The 23,033-nt window shown below is 46.5% G+C and overlaps 1 protein-coding gene across 1 annotated transcript in view; it reads right to left on the bottom strand.

Moving 5' to 3' along the window:
* SNTB1 (syntrophin beta 1) overlaps positions 1 to 22,095 on the bottom strand; it is a 118,490-nt gene extending 96,395 nt beyond the window's left edge. Inside the window, exon 1 of the mRNA XM_064442165.1 lies at positions 21,445 to 22,095. Within this exon, the coding sequence (XP_064298235.1) occupies positions 21,445 to 21,970 (526 nt within the window). The 5' untranslated portion in view covers positions 21,971 to 22,095. The remainder of the gene's footprint in view (positions 1 to 21,444) is intronic.
* Between the last annotated feature and the right edge of the window lie 938 nt (positions 22,096 to 23,033).

Raw genomic sequence — 23,033 nt, 5'->3', positions numbered from 1 at the left:
ACTGTGGGGCTGCGTCTTCACAGTAAAGGGCCAACTCCTTGCTGAGGCCATTTCTGATAAGGGCTGATGCAGTGCAGTCCTCTCCTGAAGGGGAAGCTTTTGTGCATATTTATCAAAAACCACGATAAAATAGCACAGAGAGGGACATGTGAGGTGTCACGGTTCATCTGCCCACACCATGAGTGTGGAGAGATGCCATCTGGGCTATTAGCAGTGAGGGGTTTCCATGGCCTCCCCATTCTAATGCATTTTAGTCATGCCTATTAATTCAAATAACCCCCCAAAAAGGAGTTAGTCACTGTTTGAGACACAATGGTACTTATTTCTCATACTTTCCCAGAATTTGAAAGTTTCAGATAGCTGAAACATATCAGTTAAGGGAATGAAAAAAAAACCACCAAACCAGAACAGTGTATTAGTATGCAAAGGCTGCTGCCACTGAAAGCAAGGGCTTCAGTGGCTGCTCACAAACCGTGTTTTCCAGTGGCAGGCTGAAACTGGTTAGCATGTAATCATGCTTTCTCTAGCAGGTTTAAGAAGTGCCAGGCCAATGACTCGGTCCTATCAATGAATCACTGTTTGCACCCCCCACTGTGCTGAGGGCACTATATTGGGGGAGAAGCTATAAAAAGGATCACATGAACTGCCCCCAGTCTAAATGACGCAGTCAGGTGCCATTCAGTAACTCTGACCACAAAGAAAGCGGGGCCGGAGTCAGAAAAGGGATCAGAAGAGATGCTCAAGTAGGGAATCTTTTTCAACCTGTTGATGAAACAAGATGAAAACACACTCCTCGTGTTCACCTGGATGAACCAATTCCCTGCCTAACTGCAAAAGCACCATGTAAGCATTCATGTAAGGGACAGACAGCTTAGGGCTGCATGGCCAGTGCAACAGCCCCAACTTACTGCTGGTTTAATTCTCTAAAGCTGACCACTAGAAACTTAGATAAATGCCTGAGCCATGCAAAGGAGAGTCAGGAACACACAGCTGTGGGTGGAAGGAGGTCAGGGCCAGAGCACCAACTATTTAGGAAAGTTTTAAGCATGAAGCAACCACACCCCAAGCTCTCCAACGCTCACCCCAGACCAGTGCACTGAAATCTCTAGTCATGCAACGTTGCATGTCCATCCTGCAGCACTGAATCTCCTGGAGGAGCCAGAGCAAAGACCTGGAAAGCAGCCTCACACTAAGAAATAAGTTTTAAGTCCTGAACGAGAAAATGCAAAGCCATCCTGCGGGTATCTTCTTCAGCCTGGAGAAGAGAAGACTGAGGGGGGATCTTATCAATGCTTATAAATATCTAAAGGGTGGGTGTCAAAAGGATGGGTCCAGACTCTTTTCAGTGGTGCCAAATGACAGGACGCAATGGGCACAAGCTGGAACACAGGAAGTTCCACCTAAACATGAGAAAATTCTTCCCTGTGCGGGTGCCAGAGCAGTGGCACAGGCTGCCCAGGGAGGGTGTGGAGTCCCTTCTCTGGAGACATTCAAACCCACCTGGACGCGTTCCTGTGCCCCTGCTCTGGGTGTGCCTGCTCAAGCAGGGGGGTTGGACAAGGTGATCTCCAGAGGTCCCTTCCAACCCCTGCCATTCTGTGGTTCTGTGATTCTGTATGAGGCAGTCAGTCTTGCAACCAAACCTAAGGGTCAGCACCCCTTTGCAAAACCTAAGTGAGTCAAGTTCCCAAGATACTTTCAGCACCATCAGAGCCTGCTAATCCCATTTTTTTCTGTTTTTTTTTCCTCATATCTTTGCAACACTTCACAAGTTTTTAATTTAGCTAATGAAGATAAACTTCTTAGAATTCTGAATTTTTTGTTTTAAATAAAATACTTTTTTCCAAGAAAGCAAGTCTTCAAGGACTCCAACACCTGGTAGTTTGAGTAGCATTGCAAGATTAATATGTTGGAAGAGCATGCAACGGAGCAAAATACTGCTAGAGGTGTGAAGAACCAGCACATTTAGGTTGGAGTCACCAAGACTCAGAAGGAAGAAGGTATAAACAAAGGAAATTATGAGCAACAGGTTAAAAAAATTAAATTGGTTACTAATAGGACAGGGACTGTACACATAGGGGAATAGTATATTAAAAAATCTTACATAAATAAACTACAGCATTTGGAAAGGTTGCAGAACTCACAAAGCAACTCAAACAGCAATAGCTCTGTGAAATGGCTAGGAAAGTCAAAGTAATTAAATGGCCTCAAGGCAGAGCAAATACAGCGCGGTCAGGTTTAGCGCAGAACAAGTCATCTAGATCTGAGACTCATGCAAGCACTAAAAGTATCACAGAAGTCCCACACTTAATGTGTGATCAGCTGCGTAGTCTGGACCAAATTTAGCATGCCCAGGAACTTGAAGCTTTTAAGACATGTCTATGCATGGCTAGCGAGAGCACAAACTAAGGCATTATCTGTACATAAAGCAATTAATGAATAAAATGCATTTACTCCCTAAGCCAGGTGTATACTAGTAAAGGGGCTACACTTCAGATTCCCTTCCTGTCTGTGCTTTGCTCCTGGGCACAACAAGACTCTGCTGTCCCTCTTCTCACCCACTCACTCTGGCTCTTGGTCCTCACTTCAACTGTAACATCATCCCTCCTGCTATCAAATCAACCCAGCCTTTGTTCAGAGCAGGTACTTTTAACTTCTGCAGACTTTCCCACTCCTACACACAATCCAGGAGACAGCCTGTATGAAAGATTTTTATCAATCCTTTATGCAGCAACACAAGGTTGTATAAAAGCTGGGATAGGCAGAATACAAAGCAGATAAAAAGCACACTTTAACTTGTAGTTGACACAATTAACACTGGAAATTCAAGATTGTCACATGGAAGTCTAGCACTTTCCAAAAAACAAGGGTTGTTTTTTTCTCAACTGTGGCACAATTTCCAACAGCAGGAGAGATCCTGGCCCTGCTCCATCACTGAATATTTGAAGTTGGTTTCACCATGGCCAGATTTCATCCATTTCATGTTGACAATAACAAGACAAGCCTCAACACGATGGGTGGAGTTTTACAACAGTTTTACATGGATCTTAAAGATAAGCTGCCCCCCAAAAGGGACCTCTAATGACTGAACCTTCCCCTGGCCTTGCTGCCACCCAAGCAGATGGCCTGGGGACCTGGAGCACCCCAACACGCAGCATGACCACAGGGGAGCAGTTGTCAGAGCTCAGGTGGAGGAGCAGGAATGAGCTGCCGAGGCCAGGAGGAGGGCAGGAAAGTCCCGCTCAGCTCAGGCTGCAGTTTCACAACACATTGGCTACGGTGACAAAACCACCTCACTGGGTTCCTCCTCTGGCCTCAGCACTTCTCCTGGCTCATGCTGGAGCCCACATCTCCCTTCTGCCAGCACAACCGCTTTCAGGTCTGCCTATAAACTCCATCACCAAAAAACCAAGCATTAGAGATGACATCTTTTCTGCAGCACACCTTTAGCCCATGTTATTTTAAATTAATCTGCTTCTGGTGTGGCATTGCAGAGTTAAACAGAGGCAGCCACAGAGGTGCACTGCAGCACAGGGATGGGCTTTTCTTATGCAAGTTTCTTGCCAAGGCCAACGTACCACGCAGTTACACGCTAATATTCTCAAAGAGTATATATGCTCTATTTATGTATTACTTGCAACAAAGACATGTAGCAATTTCTGCTCTTCAGATTGTATCCTGCCCTGCACAAATTCTGTTTCCTTCAAAATCCCGATTCTTGAGAACCACATAACTGAGTAAGGACTAAGAAATAAAGAACTGTCCTCAGGTCGCAAAGAAAAAGTTGGAAAGGGAGGGATCTATGTCACATAACTTTAATCACTTAGGAGGTATAACTGGAAGCCAAGCTAGAATCCCTATAGTAAGTGAGGAGGAAGAGTGGCATCTACCAGAGACCACTCAGCCTGTTTCTCTCTCTGCTGCCCATCCTGATAGCAGGGATGCTCAGCCTAGCCTAAATGCCTAAAAGGAGAGGAATCCTCTCTAGAGGTCTGAACACTCCCAAGAAAGGGGAAAACAAAAGCAAAATCACAAGCACCTTTATCTGCCTATTACCTTCTAACATTAAGAATTAGAAATTAAGATTTTGGAGATGGCAAAGGTCACTGCACAGTCAGTAAAAAGGCACAGTATAAAGCCAGCAAAAGGCAGCACTCAAAGATACAAGCAAGTCCATTTAATAAATATAAAATAATAAAAAAAGAGGAAAAGGGAGAGTTACTTATCCTTTCAACCAAAAGCCCAAACCAATTAGATATGTTCCTTTAAGAGCAAAGACTGTATCCCATACATTACCCCTCAAAACAAAGTCAAATGCCTTTTCACAGCTTGATGAGAGCCTAGATTAAGATTTCACTTCTTGTGGCCTCTAGCTCTGCACCCTTGTTAAAACGCATTCCCTGTTAGCATACCTCACAATTACTCAAGGACGTCAAAATTTAAGAAGTAAAGGGCTCTTTTCTGCACTTGCTGAATGCTAAGACAACAACATCCCTTTCATAGCTCCTTCAAAAAAAATTATGCCGTTACTATGATAGTTCTTGATAGCAAATTAAAGTCTACCTAGAAGCCTGGGCTGTAGTCTGGCTGCAAGATGCTCCCAGGGAGCCCAGCAAGGTCTGAAACTACCAAGGAGACAGATTTCCCTGGCAGTTGCAGGTGGTATCAGTCGGGCATTTTCCCTTCTGCCCCATGGGATATAATAAATATTGGTGGGTGATGACAGCATTCCAGCCACAATCCAGTCTTGTGCTGGCTCAGCACTCCTCTGCCTCGGAATGATGAAGATCACAGCCAGGACCCCTCACACCAAGGTATCACGAGTGCATTTCCCCTTTGTTGTTACCTGTATAGTATGAACATCAAAAATCATGACCCAGAAGCGAACATGCCAACTACTAGACCTGAAAAGGCATGTTTTGCTTGGCTTTATTTGGTGAAGCCCAGACCAGACCACAACCATTGAGAAGCAGAGAAGGATCAGTCTCTAACAAGTGAGCTAGAGGAACAAAGAAGGGGCTTTGCCCCCAGCACAAAGCTGCTTCAGCACTTGATTTCAAATCAGTATTACTAGGCATTTATACTACTGCCTTTGCTGGCAGCCAGCCACTGGGCCCACCTCTCACAGCCCATCACCTTTGCTGCAAATAAAAACACTGAGAACATTTGGAGGTGATATATATATCTCCTGTAGGCTCCAGCTCCATGGCTGCTCACGTCCAAGCCTGGATCCATGTCATTAACTGAGGTAGGAGGATCTGGAGGAGAACTAGCAAACACAGAAATCAGACCACACTGTCTATATGGTGGGTAGGGTGTGAAAAGTATTGGCCCTGGTGATGGAAACAGTTCACACTTTGCTACAGTAGTTTCATCCCAATTAACCTTTGCAGCTTACAAAGTGCCAGGCTAAGTGGTAAAGACAGGCAATCCCAGCTGTTGCAGCAGGTGAGCAGTGCTCTGGATAGCAACAGCTTTTATGCATCATCCTCCTCTGATGGGTAATTGAGATAAAGCCAAAGGAGTCATACTAACAACACTGGCAAAGCCTAACACTATGCTCCCAGACATCCCACCTCTCTGCTGCTGATAGTAAGAGGTGCTGTAAGCTACACCACGCTCAGGAAAATCTGTGACTAGCTCTTGGGTCCTGGGAAGTAACTTAAGTTGAGCAGAGTTTATTAGGACTAGTAAAAAGACCAAGCACTTGAATAGTATCAATGTAAGGCATCATACAAAGGAAAAGGGCAGAATTAGACTCTTTACATCAATTCCAGGTCCCCTCCTAAATTTCATGGGGGCACATCTTCTGAAGTAACAAATAATGGCAGAAGTTGTTACCATTCTTTCGTCATAGAATTACAGAATCATTTAGGTTGGAAAAGACCTTTAAAATCACTGAGTCCAACTGTAAACTTGACACTGCCAAGTCCACCACTAAACCAAGTCCCTAAACTCCACATCTGCAAGTCTTTTAAATACCTCGAGGCATGGTGACTCAACGACTTCTTCCCCGGGCAGCCGGTTCCAGCACCTGACAACCCTTTTGGTGAAGAGATTTTGCCTAATATCCAACCTAACCCTCCCCTAGCACCACTTGAGGCCGTTTCCTCTCATCCTCAGTCATTGTAGTCATTGACTACTAAGTTGTTGCTAACTTGTTCCCACAAGAGGTATTCCCACTAAACACTTGAAGACTTAAGTCACCAGAAAAAGAAACAGCCAGCAGAGGCTTTGCTGGGCACCACTGCACCTCTGCACCACTCAGTGCTCCAGGGCAGCGAAGCACCTCTGAGCCTCTAACTGGAGGAGAAAACCTCTGCAGAGGAAGCAACTTGGGCAGTCTTGTGACACAGCTGAAATATCTTATGGCCGATGTTAAACTTTGGCTTATAATGACTGGAACTGTTTAACTGCCTGCTCGACGGTTCACTCTGCAGCAGTGTTTTAACAAGGACGCAGAGGCGGCACTTGTTCTCTGTCCTGCTGAATAAGATAAGCTGCAAACAGCCGGTCGCGCTGGGTCAGAACCCGTTTTGCACATTCCCTCCGAAAGAAGAGGGACGTTTGTGCCTCGGATACAAAGGCTGATCTGTTCAGAGCTGGCTGCAGTCCTCCCGCCTGGCTCCCATCGCTGGCCTGACACGGGCTGGCATCAAAGGGGGAAGGGTAAAAGCTCAAGTGCTGTCCCATTTCCCCAGAATGTTCCTAGCAAATGTCATTATTTCAAAATGTTGCACTTTGAGAATAATTGTGTGAAGTGCTAATGAAAATCTCAGCTGTGTAAATTGGAAGTTTAATTTGTATATTCAACATCACCACTTTTTGAAAAGAAGTTAAACATGGCTATGTTTTTTCCAGCAGTAAAAGCTATGATCTGCAAAATGGCACTTTGCTCCTCGGCAGTCACTACCATTTGCTTGTTTGTTTTGGTGCAGCGTAGGTTGGGAGGGAGGAATGATAATAAAAACGTGAACACTTTTTCTCCTCACCTTGACCAGTGACAGGCTTAACAGCAAGCAGCTTTATACAGTGCAGTCAGGACTCGTATGCCCACAGGAGAGGAAAAACAAAATCACAGGTCTTTGTCTTGCACAGCCTTACCCAAACTTAGCTTCAATGGAATATATTAAGACATCTGATTTATGCAGAGGACATCTGGATCTACAGTTACAGGACTGGGGCATAGAGAGGAGCCTGCACACACTAAACTTCAGCCTACACACACACTGCAGAGAACTGAGTAGGGCATTCTGCCTGTCCTTGCTCCCTGCCCACCCCGCTTCAGCCTGCGAAGCAGAATAATTTCATGTATTATTATTTTCATATAATATTATTATACAATATTTATTTCAAGGCTGAAGGGACGGGATGACCTAATTTTGCTCTGTAAGCACTTTCAAGGAGTACCTGTGCACAGGAGCTGTGGATCCAGCCAGGCAGCCATGGGGAAGGCTGGCCCGAGGTGGGCTGCCACTGCCCCTTGCGGCTCATTCCCCTCCACCACCTCAGTGCTGTACAGGACACGCACGTACACGGTAGAATGTTGTTCTGGGACACAAGCAAACCTCTCCCAGAGCAACCTGAGGCTGACAGGCCCTCTTCAGCCTCCTTGGCCACTGCAGCTCATACCAATCTTCAGCAGGTCTATTCAGATGGCTCAGGCTGCACTACAGGGAACCTTCAGCCAGAACTGAACCCCAGAGAAGCCGATGCCAGGGGCACTGCAGCTGAAGTGCCTGTTGAATTAGACTCACATTATTCTTTTCCAAGCATTTATCTTATCAAGGAAATAATGTTCAAAAAGCATGAAGTTATCATTGCAGAGGTGCACCTCACTTGACTTTTCTGAATCAGTTATTATATACTTCAACTGGGTATTCTTCATGTAATGCTGTAAGGGCCTTCTCTGCAGCTCTTTTCTAAAGCTATGATTACAGGTTTAAAATTAGGGGTTAGTTTTAACTCACTGTATTTTCTAATGATGCCTATATTTAAAAGAAAAAAAAAAACCCACAAGGTCATTGAGTTGCATTCCAGACCTGGAGACCTCAGGGCTCCAGAGGTAACCCAAATTCTCCCAAGACCTCAGACACAAAATACAGCAGGCTTGCAGTTGATGTTTTGTGATGATACCAGTTCTGTCACTTTTCAATCACTCTCAAACTGTGGTTGCAACTTTGCACCTCTTTAGATGTAAAGAAAACCATCAGGTTTGGCTGCTCGCCAGGTGGCCATCAGCAGCTGATGAAGCCTACCCAGACACAGTGTCCAACCCCAGCAGGAATCTGCCAGAGTTCAGATACAAAAAGCAGCCAGCCAGCATAAAGTCAGCAAGCTAACATTTTGATTATGCAATTACTTGTTAAGCTACAACTGCAGGCTCTTCTGCATAATCAGGCTGATAAACATCAAACTTTTTCTGATGCTGCCTCGCATCCTGAATGATGCAGTCAGAAGCCAGAAAGGAGGGGAATGATATCCAAAAAAATCAGGGGAGAGAAGAGCACTGTGTTGTCGTGTCAGGGGGAAGACAGGCAGAGATTTTGGGCTTGGTGTACTCTGCACAACCAGAATATTCGATGACTGTCACAGTCTGGCATTATACACTGCAGTGGCACCAAGGTAGCAGCAAATTCTAATTTCTCCAGGAGAACCATGTGCACACTGACAGCACTACAGACAGGGCAGGAGGGCACTTACAAACCTCCCATTCAACAGGAAAGAGGTCAAATTCCTGCTGGGTGCAGCTTTTTGGAGAAAAACATAACTGTACAAACCAGCCTTCACCTGAAACTACATTTTTGTGGTCACCAAAAACAATGACTGCTTCCTGCTCCCAGTTAAACATTATTTTTACCGTGTCTCTGCTATTACAGAGGTCAGAGCTTTTAGCTCGGAATGAGAAAGAAAACCTGAAGCATCCTTTGGAAAGCTGTTGATACAGTATTTGTCACCCTGGAATTTAAAAGAAACCTTGGAGTTTTGCAGAAGTCACATTTTGATGCTTTTCTAACTTGAGACAAAGACCCAAAGCTCAGGCACGGGTCTGACTGTGCTGAATTATTCAACCTTTGTGATTAGCACTGAACAGTAGATTAAGAAATAACAGTTGTTTAAGTATTATTGCTTAAAATGACTGAACTCAGAGACTGAACTGCTGCCACAATGCTTTCACTCATCGGGCTTTGGGAGACTGGGAAAGGAAGGGGGACAAGCCGAAAGGGTTATGGAGGGGGAGTATGGAGTCAGGTTTGCGAAGCACAGTAAAGCAGCGTGTTAACACAGAGCCTCAGCTGAAGTGCTTGCGAGCAGGTCTTTTCAGCCATGCAGGAAGCCAGAGAAATGAGTCAACACCCAGTAAGGACCAAAGATCTGTCCATATTATTTTAAAGGAGAATTAATGCAGTAGGTATCAGAGACAGGATAAAGCCGCATCAGCATCTTTATTTTTCCCATCAGTGATTTATGCCAATATTGCCTGCTAAAAAATATCCTAATCCCACTGAAATCAATGGGAAATTCATGCCAACTTGAGCAGGAGGCAGCTTTCGCTCTCCCACCTTCTGCTCCACGTTCACTCTTTCCTCAGCACTCTCTAGCAAACAGCATTTCGTCCCCACCAGCCTGGCCAACGCCTGCTCACTGCTGATAGCTCTGCTGCAGACAGCTGGACATGGATGGTGGGGTCCAGGTGAAGAACACAGACACTGAGAAAAACCAAAATTGCAGGTGCAGCCTCCTGTGAAGCACTCCAGCAAATGAATCAACCCAGAGACTCCTTCAGTGCAGGTATAATCAAGACTCTCTTTATTTCCATTTTCATAGAACAATTAACCTAAGCTGCATAGCACTGACAACAAACAAATTCTGTCTTGGATAGGAGCAAATGCATGTTACAACATGCATGCAAGCTCACGGCGTATACTTTACATGCGTACCCACTTGTACCTTGTGCCCATGTAATATTGGTGATAGACATTTATAGCTGTGCCCACACCAGGACTAGGTCAGCTCTGGAATTAAACAGCTACACTTAAAGGCATTCCTAAACCAACATCAGCCAATGCAACAGTGAACAGAAAGAAAGAAAAAAGGGAAAATAAAGAAACAAAATAATGCATCACATATTCCCCCATAGAAATAATTTCCCACCTCTTAGGGTTTCATGAACATGTCTTGATTCCTTCATATACATACAGTTCTACACAAAGTCTTCAATACAGCAAAAGCTAAAAAGGTAGTGGGCCAATTTAATTTTCAGCTGCATTGAGGAGATATTAAAATTACACCTAGAAGAGCTATTTTAGGCAAATTTTAGAGATACAAGAAGTTCCTTCCTCATTTCCCTCTGTATTCAAGGCTTCTACTGTTTCACAGAAACAAGGAAGCATACTCCCAGAAGTATGACTAACTGAAAAGATCAGACACAAATGCCTTACAGGAATTCGTGTAATATATCACTTCTGACTTCTCCACTGGAAACGTTATCTGTCTTGGCTCATACCAAATATACATCCTTATCCACCTCGTACAATGTGCTCATTGACAGAAAAGTAACAGAAAAAAGTGATTAAGAAGAACAGCGTGTCTAAATTTTCCAGAGAACAAATACCTGCACTTATAGAAATGAGCGACATATTTTAACAAGATGGGAAAAAAATACTGCTTTGATTTGGTAAAAACTTTTTGGCCATGGAATTTTCCTGTTGATAAATATGACGATTGTAAAGATTTTCCAAGAAGAGAAGGTACATCAGGTAATTCTCTGCTATTCCACATAGAAGATTCTGCTTAGAAAACTTTTAAAATGCAAGTTCAAATCAGCCTTTTGAAAGCAAAGGGCTTTCTTTTTAAATATAAAATGCCATTTCAAATTAAAACATCATAAAGATTCCCATAGAAACTTGTGTGTTGTCAAGTCAACCCATCCTTTCCTCCCTCAAGAACAAAAAGGTATTTGTTCCTCAGTATTTTGTTAAGAGAGTGAACCTAAAAACTTTCTAAGGTCTTAATACTATTTATGCACATAAAAAGAAAGCTCTGGCAGTACTTGAATGAAAACTCAAGCATTAAATACTAACATTTCAAGGTATGCCTGTCAGAAAAGTTCAATATATATATAAACCAAGATCAACACTGAATGGTCTTAGCATAGCAGTCCTTACACAGGCAAAACCCAGAATCAATTTAAGTTTATTTTTATTGGGTGAAATTTATAACATGCCCAGACTCACTATTTATTTCCTCAAGCTTCACAGACAAAGCGCTGCTCTCTTGATAGTCTATCCCAAATGTTTATTAAAAGAGATATAACACAGTGAAAAGAAAACATAAAACTGACAGAGGATCATTTTTAGTTTCAGGAATATTTTACACACCACCTCTTAGAACTTCAGTTTATGGCTTTCCTTAATGGATCTTTTCAGGGGTGATTTTAATGTGTTAAGTGGAAATTCAACTAGTTCGTTACTGCAACATTTTCTTTATGACCTGCCCTCGTACATCACATAGGTCTGGCTTATTTATACAGACAGCCATTCACTGAATGGACTGGGAACTTCTTAATACTAGTTTCTTTCACTTGCATTCTTCCTGAATTAAAATGCTGTTTTCTTTTATTGCCTTTTTGGCCAGACACTTCCCCAGCATTCCACAAACATGAAGACGATTGAAGCTCCTATGAGCTTTTTTAAGGCAAGAATACAGATTTCCTCCCTGGGGCCAGACAAAAGCTGTGTCTACTAACATCCCGGCATCAGCTTGTAACCCAACTGCTACCCCTGCAAAGAAGAAGGCAGTAAATGCCATGAAAGCAACAGTGCCTTCAAGCAGATTAGCTGTGGCATCTGTAGCACCTTGAGGTCTGTCAGCAGGTTTAAGTGTTGCTTGTGTCTCTCTCCACCAGCATGCTCAAGACTTCCTCAGCTGTTTGAAGAATTTGAGCTATGTTAACACTTTGATTGGCCATTTACCTGATCATCTAAAATCTAGATGGGTTTAGTTTAGGCAAAGCAGAGTAATAATACCTGGAGGTCTTCACAAAGAGCTTGCTGTCACCACCCAAGTCATTCCAGCTTGAAGCTGGCTCCCCTCCTTGCAGTAAGCACATCTTGTTGACTGTTCAACAGAGCTCACAACCAGCTACATCCCCTGCTCTGGAAGAGGCTTTCCAGGGGTGCAATATGTAAAGCCTCGCTGTGCAGTGTTGAGCCAGGACAGCCCACCGTGCCACCCTCGCAGTGGAGAGACCTGACAGGTAACACAGGCATCAGCTCAGCTTCTCCAGAGCTGGCAAAGCCCCAGCAGCCTAAAGTTAGTACAACCATGCTAGCTTCAAGCACATTTGAAGGTCAAGCCCCAAACAAGGAATGCCTTGTTGATGGGGCTGTTTGTTACAGAAGTATGTACATAAATACGTCTTGCGGTGTGTGTCTCTGCGCCTAGGTACGTATTTATATGGTAGGTAATCCCACAAGAATCCTGCTGGTTCACCAGGGACACCCCTCCATCCCAGCCACACATCGCTGATGGAGGCTGCCACTGCATGACAGAGGACAAATAAATCAAAAGGGGCAGACAGTTACCAAGGATAATGTGTTCTTTGGGAAACAGTGGTAATTTGGAAGCCTTTTTTTTCTGTACACAGCATCCCCAACAAAAACAACAACAAAAACTAACTCAAAAAAATCCCACAACAAGCCCCCCCCCCCAAAAAAAAAAGAAAAAACCAAAACAACAAACCCCAAACTAACCAAATAAAACCCCTCAAAGAATTCAAGCAGCAAGTTCTGAAGGCAAATCCTGCTCACCTCATTCCTGGAAAATACTCCTGAACATCCAATAATTAAATCCCTCCTTTGGCTTCCTGTCAGCAAGAACAGGATCCCTTTGGCTCCTGCCCGGCAAGAGTAAGAACAGTGGGAAGCTGCCTGCTATGAGGGAAATCACGTCTGCCACTGCTGTCCTGCCAGCTGCACCACTGGCTCTGTCCTTCCAGGCTGTTTCGCAGTGACTGAAGCCCAAATTTCAGGATAAACAGATCAGCTCTCACTGTCTGAGTTAAAACTATTAGCTTAACGCAGCCTCATAAGCCACGTGCTGGATAACACTAAACCTCTCCAACCTCTTCACCTTCACCCAGATGCCTCTTGCTCCGCTTGCAGAATCAGAGCCAACAGCAGTAGAAACACACGTGTTAGTATAGTAAATCATCCTGGAAACAGCTATTATTGAAATAACTCAGACAAGAGTGGAGATATGTGGTTTCTGTGGTATAGCTTTCAATACTCTCTCATAACTAGATTATGTGTATTGCACCAGCGGAATATGCCTATGCCAAATGGAACATAAAGCTTAACTAATGGCCCTATTTCCCTGAAAGGGCACATGAGGCTAATAAATAGTCCCATGAGGTTGTGTTATCTGTTGGAGCAAATCGGTTAAGTTGTGCCGCCTTTGCCAGCAGAGAATTTATATCCTGATACTGTTCCTTTAAATAATTTTTTTTTTCATTTTATTTTCATGTTATGATACGTGTCTAACTTTCAGGTACTGTCAAGAAAGGATCTTGTTTCTCAGATACTTACACCATAGCAGGAATTTACACTAATTCATGCCATTAAAGTGAACAGAAGCTATTCACACACGCGCGCGCGTTACCTGTGTGCTGCCTGAAGCAGACTCACTGCTCGAATACATGTCATCTTAGAAGGCAATGTCCCTGAACAGCGAGGAATAAACAGAGCCACAGCCATGGTTTCAATGACTTTTAGAGCTGTGCCAACGACCACGATTTCCAACAGTTCAGCAAAGAGCTGCACAACATTTTTAGAAGGAGTGTGTACGTTAATCATTTCTAATCAGAGACAGTTTCTCCACATCTACAGTTCTGGCTCATTTCCTTACAATTAAGAATTCCATTTTACCCAATTGCTACAATACAGATGTGCTGCTTTGGCAGTGACCTACTGTGTCGTGCCCTTAGTATATCCGCCGTGAAAGCCTTAACCAGTTCAGTAGTTCAAGTTCCAGACAGACAAAATTAAAGCCAGACCATAACAGAAGTGTACAGTAGCAGCAGACAGAAATTCAAGTCTGCCAAAGAGTTATGCAGAAATGATGTCCCTTAATTCAATTTACATGAAGGAACAAATTTAACCCAACAGCAAGGCAGTATCCAGTGGTGAAGCAATCTGAAGGGCTAGTCACAGTTGATTAAACCTTTTGTAAGCAAGTTTGTTAACTTATATTCTGGAGAAAAGCATGTTTTGATAGCTAAGTGGGTGATGGACAAACCAGTTCCGTCTTTTCCCAAGTTCTCCTGCAAGCAGAGTTATGTAAAAAACTTTGTGTCCTAGTTCCTTACCCAGTGTTGCTGTACCCTGAGACTCGCACAAGGTGCTGGATGCCATCATTTCAATGAATCCTCTGTCTTCCAGGAGTGCAAGGCACAGAAGGCGGGGCCATTAGCCATCTTTTAGAGCATGGCGATCAAGCCTCATAGAGCAGCTTTCTTGGTCCTGCAGAACAGCAGCTGACAATCATCTGTTTAAGAGCATGAAGATGGCTCATAACACACCTTCCAACACATAGCATGAGCGACAAGTAGCATTCCAACACTTTCTACATACCTTGTAGTTTCTCACAAACTTCTCTAGCCCAAATCAGCTATGCCTCACCACTAACATCTTCTAACTCCCTCCTTGCAGTGACACTCCTCAAGGCATGTACCAAATGCTGCCACTCCCCTGATGTTCCTTCACATCTCTGCAACGAGCTTTGTGTCCCTGCCAAAACAGACTATTTATTCCTACTGTTCAGAGCCCTAGCTCTTTCCCAATCCGCCACAACAGTACGATGCTCCCCCTGATTGCTCAAAGTACAGATGTCCTGGCAAAGCCCCTTAGTGCAGACACAGCTTACACTGACAGCAGTATTTTTCTCTGCTTGACATAGTTTAAGGTTTTGGAGAGGTGACATTGCTGGGCCAAGCGAAGCTCACTTCACAACCAGCTGCCGTAGTGAGACCAGCAGTGGGTTGGGAGGCAGTGAGAGAGATTAATCTCACTCACCCCCACCCACCACATCAAGGCCAGCAAAACTGTGTTACATAGGCTACTCCCAAACCTGATATGATATATAGCTAAAAGACTTTTTGCACGTTCCAGTAACTCGCCACTACTGTCCCTTCTTCACCAACTATTTATCTGAGATGCTTGAAGAATTTTTTCATACTTGGAAAGCCAGAGTCTCCCAAGCACTGCTGGGACAGCTTTGTTCCCATCATATTTTGTTAATTTACACATGCTTTTGCTCTCTTAAACTACTGTTTCCTCCAATTTCCCTTCTACTGAAGTAGCTGCACCAATTCTAACAAGTAGCCATGGCAACATAATCTTGCAGAATAAAGTACAAAATAATCCTTTGATCAGAAATCTAAATTAGAAAAATGGAATGGAAATAATGTGTTCTTAAAGCCTGGAAGTAAGTGACCACTGGAACAGATTACAAATAGATACAGTAAACTCTCCAACACTTATGAACTCTGAATGCACACAAATGGATGCTATACTTAAAGTCAAATTTACAGATAAATTACTACCCGGAGAAGCTCCACACAGTGTGTTCTAAAAACAGTGAGATTAAGAAAGTAAAAAAAATAAAAACAGTCCTTCCCAACCTATATCTGAAGCCACCAACCTATTGGGATCAACAGCTGTATTGGGCTGTCCCAGATCCAAAATCTGGTTTGAATTACAGAGACTCCTCACCAGCTCCCTCTGGACGAACGTGCAGCGAGTGTTTCTGACCCAACACCAGTGGGCGGCCGGGATGGGGAGAGGCCAGTGATCACCCATGTGAAAATGCCTTCCTAGCAGGGTGGGATTGGCCTTCAGTGAAAAGGCATCTGCTATGGCAAAATTAAGGTACAAACACTCTTTCATTAACTACAGCAAAAGCCTTCACCTTTCAATTTTACTCTAATGGTTTAAAGATTCTTCAAAGAGTTATACTAAGTTTTCAATTTCATTTTCCACAAAGGAATTACTGCTGGGATTTTAAAAAATACTTTTTTTTTTTTTTCTAATGATACTTAACATGTAGACTCTGTGTATGCAATTAAACCCCAGATCCCTATACATATTTAATCTTCTAAGCACCCTTAAGCAGCTGGTACTAAGTCCTAAGGAAGAATGATTTCCAGAGTAGGTGGGTTGAGGGGGAACCCTACACTTGTTCCAAAGAAATCCAGGAATGTGTTGCCCACAACTGCCTTATTTTCTTTACAGTAACTGAAAAAGAGGTCTTGTACCAGATTTACTGCAAGGAGATTGTACTGATTCTTATCTGTGAAAGGTGATACAGACTGTCTGGACTGCTAAATTAGCTTGTAATCTAATCTAATCAATGAAAGACACATCAAGTGTTCCCACTCAAGCTTCCCCATCAGCCGCAGGCAGCTGAAACAATCAAAACTGAGATTCTCCAGGACTGCTTAGACCTGGTGTTCTTGAGAATAAGATTACCTGCTCCTTTCCCTTTCAATTTCACTTTCAAACCAATGTGTGCCAAGGACAGTTACGCAGGCTATGAAATGCACTATAGCCTCTAAGTACAAAGCATTTCCCCAACTACATATTTGCTGGCACCAAAAAAGAAAAAAAAGGTGTTTTCTCCCTGCATTTACTGGAAGCGTACAGAATAACTATGCATACAATTTGCAATCACTGAGATTTATAGCCCTGACTGTAGTAAGTAGTTATGTCACATAGGCACTTATTAAGTGCCCTGTGCATCATTTTTCCCCTATATTTGCAAGAGACACACTTTCTTGGGTAAATATTGTATTTTCTTAACCCCCAGAAATCTGTTGTTGCTACTTCACTGAAAGAAACACAAAAACATAGGTAAGATGGAAAAATACAGCGAAGAAGTAGCCCGTGACTATTTTACACTATTTCAACATGTAATTCACACGGGCAGAATTGCTTTGCCTCATCCAAAGAAAATTTTAAAAGGGTAGGAAGGGAAGAATCCTTACAATTCTTACAGAAATATTGTTTGGAAAATAACACACGTTACCACGGTACAGACTGCACCATGCTTACTCTTACATTGCGTTAAAGCTGTGGATTACACCCAAGAAGGCTGCAGAAGATGACTGTAGTCCACTGTCCATGTGCTAAAATTCACTACGCAGGGGGCTGCCTCTCCACGGGAAATTTCTGCAAACCCAGAGAGGCTGTGAGAGCCACTTCTCAAGAGAGCTGTAACCCCTGCCTTGCAGTTGTGTCAGCTTAACTGGGGATCACCCAAACCAGTAAGAAACTAGCGACACTAAGAAGATGCTCCTTCTCCCACGGTGTACCCGCCACGATAAGCACGCTCACACACATTTAACAAGTTAGGAAGTGATGCAATCTAAAAAAACACCCTGAAGCCAGCTAGCAAGAACCACACTGATGTGTTTTTATTTTCTCCACATCCAAATACAGCATCATGCAGGGGGGTCCTGTCTGACACAAGTGCAGGCTACTTCAATTTTTCATTTTTTCACCGAACACAGAGAATATGAGTAAAGCACAACCAGCTCGGTTACAGAGCATGCCAAGGGACTGCTCTTATCTAGGAAGCTTTGATAAAAACAAACACCTTTTGTGTCTTGAGAGTCACTTGAATGTAATGTGCTTCACAATGCACAAGAGGGGCTGCTTGATTTTCCAAAGTGCTTATTTAAGAAGACCCAGTTTTACAGAACCGCAGGGAAATTATTTGTACAAACAATAGCTGTCATGATAATTTTAGCTGCCTTCCACGCCTGCAAATATGCACTGTACAAGGAGGCTGCCTCGTCTCTCACGTAGGGAAATTCTTTGTGCTCCTGAACGCTGGCGAGAAGCTTCATCCTGATGTGCTGAACACCTGAGAAGCCATCTGGGGCTGACAAACCCAACACTAGCGCTTCCCCTGGCTCTGCTCACTGGCTGCTTCACTCCCCTGCACCCATGCCCAAGCTGTGACGGAAGACTCACAGGAAATTAAACCCTGCAGGCACAAGAGGTCCATACTTGCAGAAAAGGAGAGCAGGATTTCTTAGGGCTCAAGTCCTTCCTCACCATCACCTCTCTCTCCTCTTGAACCTTCTGCCTTAAAGCTCATCCTATGGCAGTGTCGCCTCTTGCCTTATCAAGGGTTATCAAATCCTACCTGCTTTCAGGGCACCCTGGCCAACCCCACAGATCAGACCTGTATGAAGGAACTGATTTATACAACTACAGCTTAGTAGCTGGACTGCAACAGAATGATATCCTTCAGGGTGGAAAATGAGAGGACAGAACAACCCAGGATACCTATTAAACTTCTTAGAGCAGGACCTATCCCACAGGGCTTTACAGCTGTGCCACCCTACACCCGCACAGCTACTGCAGCTGTGCCACCCCTGACCCTTCAGCAAATCACTTCCATTTCTACCAGCTCAGAGACCATGATCAATGCATCAAAAGGGGCAAGTGTTAAAACAAAGCATTGCTCCATCTCTTCCCTTCTTTGCAGACATTCCTCCTTCCACCACCCACCCCAGTGCCAGCCCTGCCACCCACACACAGTGCAGAGGGCTGGGGAGGGATTTTCCACTCCCTTCCCCTCCGCACAGGAATGCGGGAGAGACTACAGTTTAGTGCTGAGCTGGTAAATGCCTCATCTCACTGAGCAAGCAATTTTAGGAAGGATACTATATGACAGACAGGCTCCAGCACGCTGCTGCTGGGCGTATTGACCGACCACATACTGACCACATCATCACTGCTGATAACCTCTAGGAAATACTCAACTGTAAGACCCTTTCTAGGAATGCACAACACATTAGGCAATACACAGGGCCCTGCTGCACCGTGAAACATGCCCCTCATGCTTCACACCTTGCCATGCTTTTGCAAATTCGGCTTTCCTGGTCTGGAAGTCACAAGCAAGTCTCAGAATCTCACTGAAAATGTAAATGTTTCATTTCGACCCTGGAAACACATGTGACATTGCTCTGTTAATTGGAGAAAGATCCTAGAGAGCAGCTGTGCAGGTGTCTTGTCCTGCCTCGGCACAGGCTGCTTTTTTTGCAATACATACTCTCTAAGAAGTCAGGAAATGGCAAATTCCTATTGTCTGGAAGGAAAGGAAAAATCAAGGCTCTCCCTCCTATACTTTAAAGGGGAAAAAAAAACTTTTGGACGGTTTTAGGCTGTGGTACTAAACAAATTGCTTCTAAGTGGGAAATTGAATCACAGAAAATTGTTTTAAACTGCCTGTTCACACAAGCCATTCACGTAAAGAAGTTCCCTGGTGAAGGAGTAGCACCTCCCGGGGCAATGCTGTGGCCAACTCTCATTTTGGTTACTTTGCTGAAATAGCAAGAGAAAGGCAGGACAAAATACCGAGTTCAGTGTCAGAATATTTTAAGGCTACATAGGGATGACTGCTGAAATATGGTCTCGATTTACAAATTACAAATTCAACAGCAGAACATCAGCCTTCACGGAGCAAAGGCATGCAGGAAAATAGCTGCAATGATGAGAGGCGTGGAGAGAAAGAGGGTGATGAGAGTCCATGCTGAAAGGGCTTCATCTTTGCTCCTACCAGGAAGAAAACTGAGGTTTTTGAAAGGCTCGTGCAGCAGCAGCGTGCTCAGGTGCTGTTACTGCAGGCACTACACAGGGCGAGGGAGACCGTTGCAAGCACTATATGCATTACTCATTAGATCACACCAAAGGTCAGCTGTTGCCAGGCCTGCACCCCAGGAAGCCCTTAAACTGCACAAACAAACCCATGACAGAATTTAGATGCAACAGCCTCAATTCACATCTCAAAGCGAAGTTCGTATTAAGACTTCAGAAGTATCTTTGTAAGCGGTTCGGCCGCAGCAAGGGACGAGGTCTTGCAAGCGGTTCGGGGCAGGCAGGGAGGGGAGACGCAATTGCCCTCGGCTTCTTAAATCCTCATGGGGCACTAACGCCTCCGCAGTTTTCACTGTCATGTGGACACCGTGAAACAGTTTCTCAGCATACACTACCGTAGATGGCATTTTCTCACCTTCCCTCCCCTAACTTTTTCCCTAACTTTATGCCACAGCTGGTTTTTCACGGCTGATCCTCAGCTGCACCTCCCAGCCAGCAGCAGTACCTTCTTTTCTCCTCAGAATCAGCACCAAAAAGACACATGTGAAAAAACGTGCGGTACCAAAAGGGCTTACAGGCCTGGCGAGGTGGGAGAGCCTGCGGCTGGGAGGAAGGCGATGGCACAGGGGAAGAAGGCGCAGCAGCATGCCTCTAATGCCACTGACCTCCAGTTAAATGAACTTCTGGGCAAATATGTAATCACTTTATCAAACATCTGCCAAGGACATTTCTGAAACTATTCATTCTCTCAGGTGGAGCAAGTAAATTAGTCCTTGGGAGAAGAAAAGGATTAAACGCCTGTGAACGCCTCTCTCCTCATGAACTCGCTGTCCTGGAGAACCTGGCTCTGCTCCTGCTCATGCCCACCCCAACCTCCGACCTGTTCTGGGGGACACCCTCCCTCCATGCCTCCTCCATGCGCACACGCACGTCTGCTCCCTACTCTGGGCTCAGCTTCTAAGGCTACTTCTTCCAAAACTGTTTCAATCATCTTTGAGAAAGGAAATGAAAGCCGCTGCTTTGCAGGGACAGTTAATATGCCAGTGAGGCACCGCCAGCTTCATTCAAGCCTCTTTTTCCTCCTCTTCCCTAGTCGGGAGTGGCGTGGTGGAAGGGAACAAGGGAGAATTTGGACAGCTGGAGGTTTCGGGCGTTTCGAGCTGGTTCGGGGAAAATCCCCCAAGCGCTTCGCTTATGGCCAGAGGGAACTCCTTTACTCCTTTAACCCCTCCTCTCCCGGCACCCAACTCCCACCACCTTTCTCGTACTGAAAAGCAGCGAGAACGTCCAGGCGGCAGATCCTGAAGATCCCTCGCCCCGGCGGGGGTCGGCCAGGCGCCTACCGTGAGCCCCCAGCCTGGGAGCCGGCCCGCCGCCGGGAGGAGACGGGGCTGGGGGGCTCCGGCGGCCGCGCTCGGACGGGGCTGGGGGGCTCCGGCGGCCGCGCTCGGACGGGGCTGCGGGGCTCCGGCGGCGGACGGGAGGACAGAAAGTTCAAGCCGAGCTCCGCAGCAGCCCGCTCGTCCCTTCCCGAAGGGCTGCGTCCTTAAGGCACGCCGTCGGGGGTCCCGGCGCGGCGCGGCTCGGGGTTGGTGTGGGGGGATAAACTCTCCCTGCTCGAAAGACGCCCGGAGGAGCGGTACGAGAAGCCCGAGGGCACCTCTTCAGCCCCCGGCTCGGCTCCGCCGCCTCTTCGGCAGCAGAGCCGACCTGCCCCGAAGCCTCCCGCCCCGGGACGTGCTGCCGGCCGGGCTGCCCCCAGTCCCTCGGCCCCTACCTTCCAGCAGCACCTCCTTGCCGGCCCGCTTGAGCGCCTGCACCGCCTCGTCGTGGGTGGCATCCCGCAGGTCGGTGCCGTTGACGGCCAGGATGGCATCGCCCACGTAGAGAGCTTGGGTCTGGTCAGCCGCCAGCCCCTTGAAGATCTTGCTGATAAGGATGGGCATCTTGTTCTCCTTGCCCCCCTTGATGCTGATGCCCAGCCCGCCCAGCTCCTGCTTCAGCACCTTCACGCACCGCTTCTTGTTGGAGACGGCCTCGGGCACCTGCTCGGGGGGGTCGGTGAAGGCGGTGCGCACCGCCGCCGGCCCCCCGCCGCCCTCGGCCCCGCGGCACGCCGCCCCATCGCCGCCCAGGCCGTTGTGGGCCGCGCCGTCGGGGCGCTCCTCGCCGCTCAGCACCAGCGCCTCGCCGCCCAAGTTGGCCAGCACTTTGTGCCAGCGCTCCCGCACCAAAACTTCCAGCCAGCCGCTGCGCTGCGCCCGGCCGCCCCCGCCGCCCGCCGCCGCCGCCGCTACCGCCATCTTAGGAGCATGCTGGAAGCGCCGAGTGACGGCACCCCCGGCACGGCGCGGCACGGCGCGGCGGCACCGGACTTCAGCCGGGGGGCGGCGAGCTCCCGGCGCGGCGGGGTGGGGCGAGGAGCCGCGGCCGCCCCCCCGGGGCCGCGCCGGGGCGGGCGCACCTGGCGGCGCCGCCCGCCGGTGTGGCCGGGGGTGTCCCGCCCCTGCCACGGACACGCCGCGGGGACGCGTCCCGGCTGAGTCGCGGCTCTCGGCGAGCCGAGGGCGTGGTGGCCTTTGGGGACCGGCGGGCGGCGGCGGTGTCAGCCCCGGCGGTGTCAGCCCCGGCGGCTGCCGTCGTGCCGCGGGGCGATGAAGGCACCGACGGCAGAGAAACGTTAACGAAAATGCGGCTTGGCTCTGCCCAGAGGCTCTTCTATAAAGTGGATTAAAAATAATAGGTGGCAGAAAGGTACTTTCGTTTCAACTGTGTGAAAGTGGAATCCAGGTTGCTTCAGAGCTTTGTAGGATGGCGGTGGTAGGGGATTGTCATGGGCGCTTTTGCACGTTTTGAAACTCTTTTCTCTGCCCTTTGATTACAAACTCTTAAGGCCCATGGAGGCCACCTTGCCCATTTTGCAGTTTTTCCCATGCTCGCTTTCCTCCTGGGAAGCAATTCGGTGCCTGATCCGGGGCTCAAGGCTCCAGCTCAGGCACCAGAGCGGACGAAGCTTTCACATTACCAGTCTGGAGAAGCCACCAGCGGCCCTAGGCGTGCTGCCCCACAGCGATGTGGCTCTACAGACACCAAGCACCTCCTGGACTGCCTTTGTTTCTGCTCCTTGCAGAGCAGCTCTGGCTCCTTCCCCAGCTGGGCTGAAAACTGCAGCAGTTCTGGACCACTGGTGTATGAGGGAGCAACACTTTGGGGAGGTTGAGGTGGCCAGCGAGGTTATTAGTCCCATTCATTTCGGCCACGTGAGTCATGTGAGTCCCTAAATGCAGCATCTTGCTCCTCTCTGAAGCGATGCCATTCATGTTGGACACCAGGGTTTTGCTCCCAGGTACACACAAGTGCCCCAGG

The sequence above is a fragment of the Phalacrocorax carbo genome, chromosome 2 (assembly GCF_963921805.1).
Source record: "Phalacrocorax carbo chromosome 2, bPhaCar2.1, whole genome shotgun sequence".
Lineage (NCBI taxonomy): Eukaryota > Metazoa > Chordata > Aves > Suliformes > Phalacrocoracidae > Phalacrocorax > Phalacrocorax carbo.
This window is presented reverse-complemented; position numbering and strand designations above follow the sequence as displayed.